This window comes from Emydura macquarii, unplaced genomic scaffold (assembly GCF_026122565.2).
Source record: "Emydura macquarii macquarii isolate MOO-44397 ecotype Brisbane River unplaced genomic scaffold, CSIRO-AGI_Emac_v2 contig_1146, whole genome shotgun sequence".
Lineage (NCBI taxonomy): Eukaryota > Metazoa > Chordata > Testudines > Chelidae > Emydura > Emydura macquarii.
Window position 1 is genome coordinate 18,078,285 of NW_027131283.1, and position 12,002 is coordinate 18,090,286.

Sequence of the window (12,002 nt, forward strand, 5' to 3'; positions counted from 1 at the left end):
ACTTTTATTTTTTAGTTAAAAAAAAACCCAGTTTATTGTTAAATGTTTGTATTTGGTTTTTAATTCGAAGGGGAGGGGGGATAGCACTTTAGTGTAGCATAACTTTTCGCCATAACTCTGCACTCTTTTCCTTTCACTTCATCCTTTTAAGAGGCGGGGAGGGGTGCAGACATGACTACATTTTTCTAGATGATCCCGGGAGGTTGTCTAAAGTTTTTTTAAAAAGAAAAGGCAAACGACTGGTTTTGTTCAATCTGTTTATCCCCTGGGATAAATTAGCCTTACGTTATCCTTATGCTTTAACATAAACGTACGGAGGTGAACAAACAAAATCAATACATCCGTTTTGCCCTCACTAATACCTGGTTAAGGTCTGGATTCAGAATCTAGTGAATGGCGTGTAGATATATTTTTAACTAATCGCCAATCAATTCATTGAGCCGGATCAAGTCGAGTGCCCCAGTCTCCTTGGAAAGCAAGCGTCCATCCTGGATCGAAGCTCAACAAATCCTGCATTGCCCCTGTCTGCGGTTTCCTGTCCCATCACACAGCTCCGCTTAGAAACTATCCCGATCTCTTAGGAGCTGTTACAACGCAGCAGCGGCAGCTCGCCCCCCAGCCAGCCCTATGGCCGCATTCCGCCCCCCGCCCCACTGTGTAATTAGCGCAGGTTACATTTCAAAAGCCAGGACGACAAGTTTCAGATTTCTGTCCACCCGGTGAGCCCGCCCCGCCGCCGGGGGAGGATGGGACTGCCTGAGACAGCTTAACTCGCCCACTGACCCGGCTCAAAGCCCCGGGGCTTCCGCCGCTTCTCTCCCTCGCTGCATCCCTCTCCCCCACCCCATTCATCGGATCCCTCCCACTTCTCTCCCCTCCCCTCTTCTCCTTTCCCTCTCTCTCCTCGCGCGGAGAAGAAAGCAAACCCCATCCGCCCCTCTCCCCCTGGGTTTGTCACTCTGGGCATCAGGCTCTTCTCGTCTGAAGCCGGTTTCTTTTCTTAGCCGGACGGCGTGTGTCCCTCCAGCCCAAAGCAGGCCGCCAGCTCGAACGCCCCTGGGCGGCCGCTGTCAAGCGGCCGCTGCCAATCGGAGGCGCCGGAGTCCAAGCTGCGGCGGCACCCTCGCCTTGCACTCGGCCAGCGGCCGGCCCAGCTCTCCCTCCCGGCGAGAAAAAGACTCGAAACCAGGCCAGAAACCAGTGATCTGCGGGAAAGCAGACAGCGGGCGGGCGGAACCACTCACCCAACGTTTAAAATACCCTCGAAATTATTATGAAAAACAGATACACCCCCCCCCCCCGTATATGTTGTTTAAAAAAATAATCTAGTCACCCCGCGTGCCCGGGATTAGCAAACCCCGCCTGTGGCAAACCCACCGCCTCACAGCCTCCTCCCGATCCTTTCCCACACTTATTGCTCCCATCTCTGCCTCCCGGGCCTTTAAAATGTCACACACGCCCCGACAAACCCCCGGGTCCAGACGCAGCTGCTAGCCGAGCCAGCTACGCACCCCACCGCTACTTCCAGGGAGGGGAGGCCCAGCCAGACTGAAATCTCCCCGGAGATGAAATGACCCCCCACAATAAAGCCCCCAGCACCCTAAAAGCACAGCAGAGCCACACGGGCTCGGGAGAGTCGCGGGAGCGCCCGCACCCTCCCTTCAGCCTGTCTGCAGCGGGAAAACGAGGGACCCCTTTTGGATTTTGGAGAAGAGAGGGGGGAAGGAGCAGCTAATCCCGCATGACGTGCCGTGGCTGAGCAGGAGCAAGAAACGCATCGGAAGCACCCCGCTGTGTGGGCGAGGGGGGTTCCTAGCGCGGAACCCGAGGGGGCTGTCCCAGTTCCCGAGCCAGCTGGGAATAAACGCCCGGTCCCCCCAGCGCAGAGACACGCCAGGTCTCACCTGCCCTCAAGGGGGGCGTGTCCAGCGGCCCCGCCTCCCCCAGCCCCGCGGCGCTAGCTGCACGCCGAGCGCTTTCCCACGCTCCGCCGGCGCGGGCTGGACCCGCCCGACTCCCTCCCTCTGGCTCCAGCCGGGCGCGAGCAGGGCGGGGCGGGGCCAGGCCGGCCCTCGCTCCCCGCCTCCTCCAATGGGCAGCGTCCCCAGCCCGCACGGGGGCGGGGTCCGGGGTCCGGGGTGGAGCCCGGCGGGCGGCTGGAGGGAGTCGCGGCGGCGTGGCCGTGGGAAAGCGCTTCAGGAGCTGTGCGGGCTGCGGGGCCACATCGCCGGGGGCCACGCGTCGGGGTTGCCCGCTCGCCCGATCTCTGCCTGCCGCCGCCGCCATGAAGCGGCCGTGCGAGGAAACGACCTCGGACAGCGACCTGGACGGGACCATAGACGTGGGGAGCGAGAATAACTACTCGGGGTACGGCTCCGGCGGGGACGGGTGGGGGCAGCGCTGGGGCTGAGCCGGGGCGTGTGGACGGCTAGCTGCAGCATCGCCTGGCTCGGGGCTCGCCTTGGCGACTTTGGCCAGTGGGAAAATAGCCCCGGTGCGGAGCATCAGTCTCCCCGCCTGTGGATCGGGTGGGCGGCTTGCTTTGGAGAGGTGCGGGACGGGCGAGGGAAAGCGGGGGCTTGTAGTTGAAAGAGTTAATGAAGCCCCCCTCCTGCGATCCCATTTGGCTTCGCAGCAGTTTGCTTACCTGAGCCCAGCTGTCACACACACACACCCGGGTGGAAGGAAGGGGGGCGGCCAGGTACACTTTATGCTGCCAGGAGGGTGCAGGAGGGGCTTTTCTCTACTGCCCTCATTGTAAACACTTCAGCCGTGACGCTGCATGAAATTAGAGAGATTAAATCAACCCACTGCGTTCGGTCCGGCTGGCTGGTGTTTTAAGGAGCGACCCGCACACCATCTGAGTGAGACAGCGCTATTCTGTTGTAAGGATCTGTTTCTGGAGAAATCTTGGTTTGTTTGTTTTGTTTTGTTTTTAAATAATGATCAGTACATGTGGAGTCATGAAACCATGTGCTACCTCCATTAGACATGAATATGAATTTAGTATCTCCATTAAAAAAAAAAGACTAACCAAGTTCTACTAGGAATTTTAGTGCTCAGGCAGGTCAAGTTATAATTTAACCTAATTTGTAACTCCCACAAATTTTGATATCATTTATCTACAGCTGAATATCACCTGGGAGATTCAAAATTATTTCAAGAGTTTGGAAATTAAAAAAAAAAAATCCCTCGTTAAAATTAATTAGTTATGACTATGTGTGAGGATTGGATTGACGATATAACAACAGGATTTTTCCTGAAAAGTGATCAGTCTAAGTGTCTCTAATCCATCAGGATCTATAGGAAACTACTTTTGGAAAGTAAAATATGAATCCTGCCACTGAACGATCACTAGAAGCACTCCATCCTCAATTTATACAGGAAGAGAGAGAAAGTTTCCCAGAGTTTGCAGAGACAAGTCTGGAATTGAAGGTTTGCAGAGACAGGGCTGGATTTGAAGTTTGAAAGATATTGCCAATTTTGAGAAGCAGGGCCTAGAGTTCATTTGTGCCTGCAGATCTGTTAAAAATCTCTCTCTCTGTATATTTGAAAGACCATAGTGGTTTTTGTTCACTGGTGACAGAATGAAATGTTTAATGCTTGATAGCAGTGGTAGATTTAAAAACAAACTTTTAAAACACTTTTTCTGGAGTTGGACAAAGCAATGGACATAGGACATATTTTTACTTATGTGGGTGGTAATTGGATACTACAGTGATAGGCACCCATGTGAGAATCTAGACAGAGATATAGTCTGTGGTTATGCCTAATGTACTAAAGTACCTTGCATCACAAGTGTCACCCACATGTATGAATTCATCATGTTTTCTTTATTGAATTCTATTAGACTGAATATTATATACATGGATTTGTCATGGTGGAAGCCAAATCAACTAAGCTGGTACAGTGATGTGTGTCTTTGGGAGGGATTCTTCTAACAAAGTTTTCTGACAGCCAGTTCAAAAGCTATGCTAGGGTAGGGAAAAAGTGAAACCTCTGCAAGAAGGAAACACTTCACCATGTAATACAAAGCACCTCTTCCAAACATGAAGAAGAACAACAAAGAGATAGCTGTGAATATTTAATATACTGACATCCGGTATCTACAAGGCAACAATGTCATGTTATGCAACACCTGACATACCTTTACTGTTTCACAGGCAAAGTAGTGGTTCTGTGATTCGATCAAATTCCCCAACAACAACATCTCAGATTATGGCCAGAAAGAAAAGAAGAGGGGTATGGATTTTTTTAATTTTTTTTTTTAAATTTCCCATGTAACATTTGCATGTGTCCTGTGATTTTTGTCCTTCATGGTTTTATAAACTTGTTTTTGTTTTGTTTTTGGGGCTAGATTATAGAGAAAAGGCGCCGTGATCGTATAAATAACAGTTTATCTGAGTTGAGGCGGCTTGTGCCAACTGCTTTTGAAAAACAAGTAAGCTTTTTTGATACCTGTATCTCATTTGGCAATGATGGTTTTCTTATAAAGCTTGTTTAAAATAAATATTATATGTGTCCTGATCTAGCACAAAGCAGGCATTTCAATAAAATGCTTTGTTGTGGCAAAACTATTAAAAACATAATCCATCATAAAGCTGAAAAACATTTCCATTCTTTGGCTTGTTTTTCCCTTAAGGGTAACAGTGTTCATTTTGTCTCTGTTCTTTCGGTGAATTCCAGTAGTGGTTTTGTTTAAAAATGTGCTTTATTCCATATACTTTTTTTTTTAAAAATGGTCAGTTACCCTTCTGTCTAAATCCTCTAACAAAAGTCCATCTCTCCCACCTCCTTAAATAGCTTTCTTATAAACAAAATCCACAAATTCAGGAATAGTGTAATCAATCCTGTTCCCTGAAAAGTAACTCAGATTGCCTACGTTACTCAGTTTTTAAATGTTTAGTTAGTAGCTACACGTTAGATTGTAGGAATATAGGCCTGCTCCTAATTAAGTCAATGGGATTTTCAAAGGCTTTCACTGGGAAAATCTTCAATGGTAAGACTCCCCTTGACTTCAGTGAGCTATAGATCAGGTCCTTGGTTGGGAAGTTCAAGACAGATAAAAATCTAACGAGAATTTACTTTTTTTTATAATTACATACGACATCAACATCAGTAAAACCCCAAATATATTCAGTAAAATAGAAATGCCAGGGCATATTAGAATAAAATCAAAATATGCCAAAGGAGTTGCTAATTTAAATCAATGTGTTCCAACAAGAGGAGAAGAACTAAAATTTAAGAACAAAGCTCTTAGTAATTTAAATACTTTAAAAAATAAAAAAGGCAAACAATGAGCCCAATCCTGCAAGGTGCTGACTGCCCTGCACCCCTACTGATTTTTATGGGAGTTGACAGTGCTCAGCAACTCCTTGGATTGGGCCTTATACTATTTCTGAACTAAATAAAAGCTAGCATTAAAGCAATTTTAAAGAATTTAAGAAGAATAGGCAAAACACCACTTGTGTCACCTGCAATATGCCTTTAATAGCTAATTGTCAGAATAGTGCCATTTCATAGGCTCTGACAACATGACATGACCAAGGTATTTTTAGCTAGGCAAAACAGGCAAAAGACAACAGTTGTTTGTCCCATTTTATTGTTTACTTCTTGAAAACAGCAGCCATCATAAAACAAGTCCTACAAAGGCCTTGGAAATTACCCAGCACCATGCAGTTTTGAGCTATTAGTCACTCTCAATGAGATGGCTTGTATTCTGTCTATGGAAAAAAATAGGATGGAGAAAAGTACAGGCTATAATTCCATATCAAATTCTAACAAGCAATAGTCACAAATACACGACATTTTCATATACTGAGATGTTGAGCATATTAACTTAGTAAAAAATAAGTGGAAAAAGTAGCATATAGTGGGTTCTTAAAGTTTTTCTATGATACATCAGTTTCTAGTATTCTTCTTGACATTCAGGTCTCTGAAATTGCCACACTTAAAAGGGTCAGCAGTCTTAATTTAACAAAACAATAAAAATCTCTGTTCTTTGGAGATTCAACTGTAGAGATCTGGAGATCATAAAAGTTAGTTGCAGAGAAATCTATACTTCTGGCCTCATTTCCACTGTACAACCTCAGTGAAGCCAGTGGCTTTTTATATCTGTTGATGTCAGTGAGGTTGCACGGATGTAACTGAGAGAGGAACTTGGTCTCATGAGGCCAGATTCTCAGGTGGCATAAATCAACGTAGCTCTGTTGTAGCTCTGCTGATTTATGCCAGTCAAGGATCTGCCCATAATGTTTAAAGGAGAGTGTAGTAGTATTTTAATATTAAGCTCAGCTCTTTGGGCATCCACTAGATGTGTAAAGAAATGCTAATAGCCATAAGTATATTCATAATTTTTTCGACAAACAAAATTAATTATCTGAGTATTGTAAGACTTAACATTTATATCTTTCCAGTATTTACAAGCTTATGAATCAGCATCGCCAACATAAAAGGATCTCACGGACTCAGCAAATTGTGCTCTCTCTGTTAACAGGGATGGTCTTTTCTGGTCCTGTAAACAAGGCCTCTTACTAACCCAAAACATTTTGGACATTGTATGTGTATACACAGAAATGACCATGTTTCAATTAAGGATGAGAATAGAATGTTTATCACCCAAATGACAGATTGAAAAATTGTTGGGCCATTTAAAAAAAAAAAAAAAAGCTAAAAAAACCTGTAATTCCTGGATTATTTTTGGTATATGTCCACAGTGACACCTACTGGTAAAAGCAGAAAACAATGCTGTGATAGGCTCCCATCAGTAATTGTACATTGCTTGCCATTTGTTATGTTTCTGTGCCTTTATGGGAAAAAATCTCTGAACAGCCACTACTTAATCCATCGCACAACAATGTAATATCTGCTGTGTCTGCAGTGACTACAGATACATTAGACTATGCCCTTGGTAAGGCAAATAGCTTTGTCAACCACAGTTAAGAGATGAAATGCATTGCAAGTCAGGCAATTCTGTTATTTATGCATCTTTAATAATGATCCCATCTGTTGCATAAATAGATTGTGAACCCCTAAACTGTTAACTTTTTTTGTGATATCACTGTTTATTTATTACCGTGTTAGTCACATACACATTGCTAGACGTGATATGTTGTTTGTCTTTAAATAAAGTCTGGGATGCAGATGCTGAAAGCATTAAGCTGAGAATGTTCTAATGGAAGGGAAAATTGAAACCATAAGACTGAAAGGAGAAAGTATACCAAATTAAAGCTTACAGGATTTGTAAGCCTTTATTTATCTGAGCCTCTTATCTCAAAGGGATCTGCAAAATTAGAAAAAGCGGAAATACTACAAATGACAGTGGATCATTTGAAGATGCTCCAGGCAACAGGAGGCAAAGGTAAGGAGTTGACCCTCTTTTCTAATATTTGAGGAAATCTTAGCAAACAGTCCTTTGACAAGCCATGATAAGCGATTCCAGATTAAAGGAGTGGAAATCAATGCTAATGTCAGGATTGAACTCGTGGGAAAGAACTGCTGGGACAAAAGAAGCACTTGACCCTGGGCTTGTGTTTGCTTTCATAACACTGTGGGAGTAAAGGCTTCATTCACAGGCAGCCCAGTCAGAGATTTGTTTGGGGTTTCCAAAGAGCACTGAAATCTGCACAGGGAGACAAAACAAATACACAAACATCCAAACATAAACAGGAGGTTTGTGGCAACAATTGTGCAGCACAAAACCAATGTTAAAACTCATTATAGAGCAGCTATACCAAAGGAAGTGGATCCAGAGGAACCTTCATTATTGTTTATATATTTTCTTTGTTCTGGAAAGACTATTTTAAATGCCAGATTAGACTGTCTCATTCACCAGACCAAAATCCAGTCTTGTTACACACACCTCTGGGTGTCAGATGATAGACAGATAATGCATATCTAGACTCACACTTTTATGCAGGCAGCTCGTGGCAGGGTGTTCAGATATTCCTCATTAGCCAATACTACAATGATGTTGGGACTGGAAAGCAAGAAAAGGGAAATGGCAATTTCCAACAATTTATAACTCAGCTTGACCTTAATTTAATTTTGGGTATGTCTTCACTGTATAGTTAACCCAAGTGATCGGCACCCAGATCTGAACTCCCAAGCAGCTGCATTGCAAAGCCCTTCCTGAGTTACTGTGTCCTCACTGGTCCTACATACCCCCATATGTGTTGTTAGGACTTCTGGGAGCACAGCCTGTAGTTATGTATTTCTTTCAGTAAGTTCAGCTGCTCTGAGTCTTAACCTAGTGAACTGTGGGAGAACTTTTCTGTTCTTCTGGGCACACGGGGAATTGTGGGAAGGCATTGGAGGACTATCAGTACTTGAGTGATTTAGCCTGTGTACTCGCTGTGCAATGGGTGGGTTACCAGCTCGAGGGAAAGCCTCACTTGGATTTTTGCCTACAGCCCCAGATGAGCCAGCTAGCCCAGGTTGAAAGCACCACTAAACTAGGGTGTGGAGGGGGTGGGTTATGTATGGACAGGAATGGGCTCCAGGGCTACTGCAAAATAAAAGCCCAAGTTGACTCAGCAGTGAAGTCATACCCTTCATGGGACAACAAAAGTCACTCCTCTAGCCTGAGGGCTGCCTTAAATACTCTGACTCGAAATGAGAGAGGAAAAACTACACCGCTTTGAATGGAAAGTGACTGACAATGGGATACCATGCTGGTATAATGCTTAAGGGTATTACTGCCATAGGGCATTATTTCCCACTGGAGGCTACTTTCAGTCTGAAGGGCAATAGTTTGCTCAATAAACAAAAGCTCTAGCCCATAAATTGAGTTTGATTATAAACTCTTTGGGAAGGAGAATGTCATTAGAAAGTGTCTACCATGTTTTGAGCACTTAATAAGATATCTTTTTAATTCCCCCCACTTCCTCCCTCCAGTGTGCTATAGATTCAGCTATCATTTGCTGAATTGCCTCAGAGGTCAGATGACCAAAGCTCCTACATAGTATGTCTCTCTAAATAAGTGATTACAACATTTTATGTAATGCATTTTTTATTGAAAACCTTTTCATGCAGAAGCAATGACAAGATGTTTTTAGTTTGCTGTTAAATAACACAGCATGTCATGAAGCCTTTATGAATTTACTAAGCAGATGATATTCTAGCAGAGCTTGTGAAGACTGTCTCCAAACTGTCAAGCGGAAGATTTTAAGAACTATTTTATAAATGCCAACGTAGGGGAGAAAGGGCAGGATATTATATACAAACCCTTTAATCTTCAACCCATTCCTTTGTGCATATATGCGTGAGACATACACACACAGAGACTCTGGGTCAGTGTTACCATGGAAAAGCTTACTGTGGAATTTCAGTTTCCCACAATACAAGATGAGAGGCATCATAAAGCTTTTTGAAGAACCTCAAACGCTGATGGTCTTAATTTTTCTCCATTGTAATATTTGGTTGCAAGAACAACTCTAGCATATTGCATTACCAGAGATAATCACACATGTAATTTACAAAACAAACTTTCCTCCCACCAAATTTCAAGCCATAAACAGGAGATACAGATATTTAGCTAGGATCTTGCTTGCTGACTCCTAACTAAGATAGGCTAGGAAATCATCTGATACTCAATGCATCTTTTACCTTCCCTTTCAGGTTATTTTGATGCTCACGCACTGGCCATGGATTTCATGAGCATTGGATTCCGAGAATGTTTAACTGAAGTTGCAAGATATCTGAGCTCAGTGGAAGGTTTGGACACATCTGATCCACTACGAGTTAGACTCGTGTCCCATCTCAGCTCTTGTGCTTCTCAAAGGGAAGCTGCTGCAATGACCTCATCCATGGCTCATCACCATCATCCCTTGCATCCACACCACTGGACAGCAGCATTTCACCATCTCCCAGCCGCTTTGCTGCAGCAGAATGGACTTCATTCCTCTGACACCACTCCGTGTAGACTTTCAACAGCTTCGGAAGTGCCACCACACGGCTCTGCTCTTCTCACAGCCACCTTTGCCCATGCTGACTCTGCGCTCAGAGTGCCCTCCGCCGGCGGTGTCGCCCCCTGTGTCCCACCTCTTTCTACCTCTCTTCTCTCACTCTCGGCCACTGTACATGCTGCAGCAGCTGCTGCAGCTGCTCAGAGCTTCCCTCTGTCTTTCGCTGGAGCATTCCCAATGCTTCCACCTAGTGCAGCAGCGGCAGTGGCAGCTGCAACAGCAATCAGCCCACCGTTATCTGTATCGGCAGCTTCCAGTCCTCAGCAAACTAGCAGTGGTGGAAATAGTAAACCCTACCGACCTTGGGGGACTGAAGTTGGAGCTTTTTAGGTGTCCCCGTCCCGCTCCCCCCACACACACACAAGCCGCCTTTGGATTTCATGCAGAAGTAACTCAACGTCCTTCCTGTTGAGTCAGATTGAAGGTCTGTATACATGCCAAAAGCCTTATAGATGCCCAAAAGCCAGTCAAGAAACAGTAAAGCTATTCTAGTCTCAGACTTCAAAGAGGGCATATAGCAGTATTGGGTGTATTTTTCTTTGCTTTGCTTAAGGCACCTTGGTGAGCAACAGTGGCTTTCAGAAACATCACCCCTCTCCCACCTCCCCTCTATGGCCATTTAGAAGTTTATTTGGAAATACGTAGACTCTAGAAGTAATAATCCTCCAGCTGTGCATCATTATTTGGCAGAAAGATGGGGGATAGCACCTCTAAAGTTCTCCTGAGGCCGGACAAAAAGTTTGAGTTTCATAAGTGCCTGACAAACACATACATTCTTCTACAGTAAATAACACTGCATAAGTATGAAAAAGGGATTGTGGGAGAAGGAAGGGGGAGGATCCTACATTAAGCTACAGACTTTTGATACATTTCCAGGAAAGAGTGAACTCTAAACCAACAGGATTGCTGAGAAAGAATGTTCAGCTTGACAGGGCCTAGTTTTATCTTACCTAGTTGACTTTTTGTACAGACTTGCCAAACGGTGACATCTAGCTTAGCATTGGTAAAAGCGATTATCTTATCAGTATGTGGATTGATGAACATTTCAGCACTGTTTGTGAGCCTTGAGGCGCTACATTGTTGTTTTTTTTAATGGCTTAGAATATGGTGCTTGCTTGTATCTGTACAAGCAAAGAATTATAGTGCACACAGAAATAACTGCCTACTAAAAGCGTGCACACATCATGCCAATACGAGAGATTCAGTGTTGTAAAGAGTTCAGATTTAACTTATTTAGTTGCATTTGGACATTTATTTTTAGCGGGCTCCTGATTCTGTGCAAGATCTCCTCCTCTTTTCACTATCAACTTCTGGAGATAACTATTTCTCTGGGTCTGAATGAAGTTACCGTGGGGGTGTTGTTATAAATTGGCTTTTTACATGCCAACATTGTAATGTGGGTTTGATTCCAAACCAGAATGAATGTACTAAAAGGCATATCAGTAAATTATTTTGTCAGTACCCAGACAAGTAGTGCTGCATTAAAGGTTTTGCTTTCTTTTTTTATTACAGTGACTTAAAATAACCTAACTATTTTAATACATCGACTCAGAACTAGAGATTTTATGTGAAAATAAAACACAGCATGTATTATTATGCACTTGATTTCTCTGCTGTGTGGAGAAAGCAATAAACATTGAGAATGTTAAACATTATGCAAAATATACTTTAAAATATTTGTTTTAAAAATACTGTAACTAGTTGCTTTTTTTGTGCATTACTTTGTTAACCTTTTTCTATGCAAAAGTCTTTACATATCACTAATTAAACGAAGTCCTTTTTGACTGCGTTTTATAGATGATTTGTTGCAGTTGTTTTTGTTTGCCTTTGGGAAGTGGAAAGCCTAAATGGACTTGACGTTCAATATCTACCTCTGATAACAAATGTCCATAAGCTACTGTTTTCGTTTTGTCCTTTTTCCTCATTCTGAAAGCACATCTGTTATGTAGTGTGCTTGAAATGGGAATGAAAAAAAAAAAGCCTACCACTGAAACAGTATTATTTTCAGGCTTGTAAACTGACTCAGCATAGGTTGAC

The 12,002-nt window shown here is 43.7% G+C and overlaps 1 protein-coding gene across 1 annotated transcript; it reads left to right on the forward strand.

Annotated features, from left to right (window-relative positions):
• Nucleotides 1-2,148: 2,148 nt before the first annotated feature.
• Nucleotides 2,149-11,766, forward strand: HEY2 (hes related family bHLH transcription factor with YRPW motif 2). The gene is made up of 5 exons (XM_067546706.1): nt 2,149-2,367; nt 4,164-4,242; nt 4,358-4,441; nt 7,279-7,360; nt 9,619-11,766. The coding sequence occupies exons 1-5, from the start codon at nt 2,285-2,287 to the stop codon at nt 10,293-10,295; spliced, it is 1,005 nt and encodes a 334-aa protein (XP_067402807.1). The 5' UTR covers nt 2,149-2,284; the 3' UTR covers nt 10,296-11,766.
• The last annotated feature ends 236 nt before the right edge of the window (nt 11,767-12,002 follow it).

What these genes read in the sequence shown, in the direction of transcription:
- HEY2 (XM_067546706.1), top strand. Translation starts at nt 2,285, where the DNA reads ATGAAGCGGCCGTGCGAGGAAACGACCTCGGACAGCGACCTGGACGGG. An exon ending in AGCGAGAATAACTACTCGGG is followed by an intron (nt 2,368 to 4,163) that starts GTACGGCTCCGG and finishes ACTGTTTCACAG; the next exon opens with GCAAAGTAGTGGTTCTGTGA. An exon ending in CCAGAAAGAAAAGAAGAGGG is followed by an intron (nt 4,243 to 4,357) that starts GTATGGATTTTT and finishes TTTTGGGGCTAG; the next exon opens with ATTATAGAGAAAAGGCGCCG.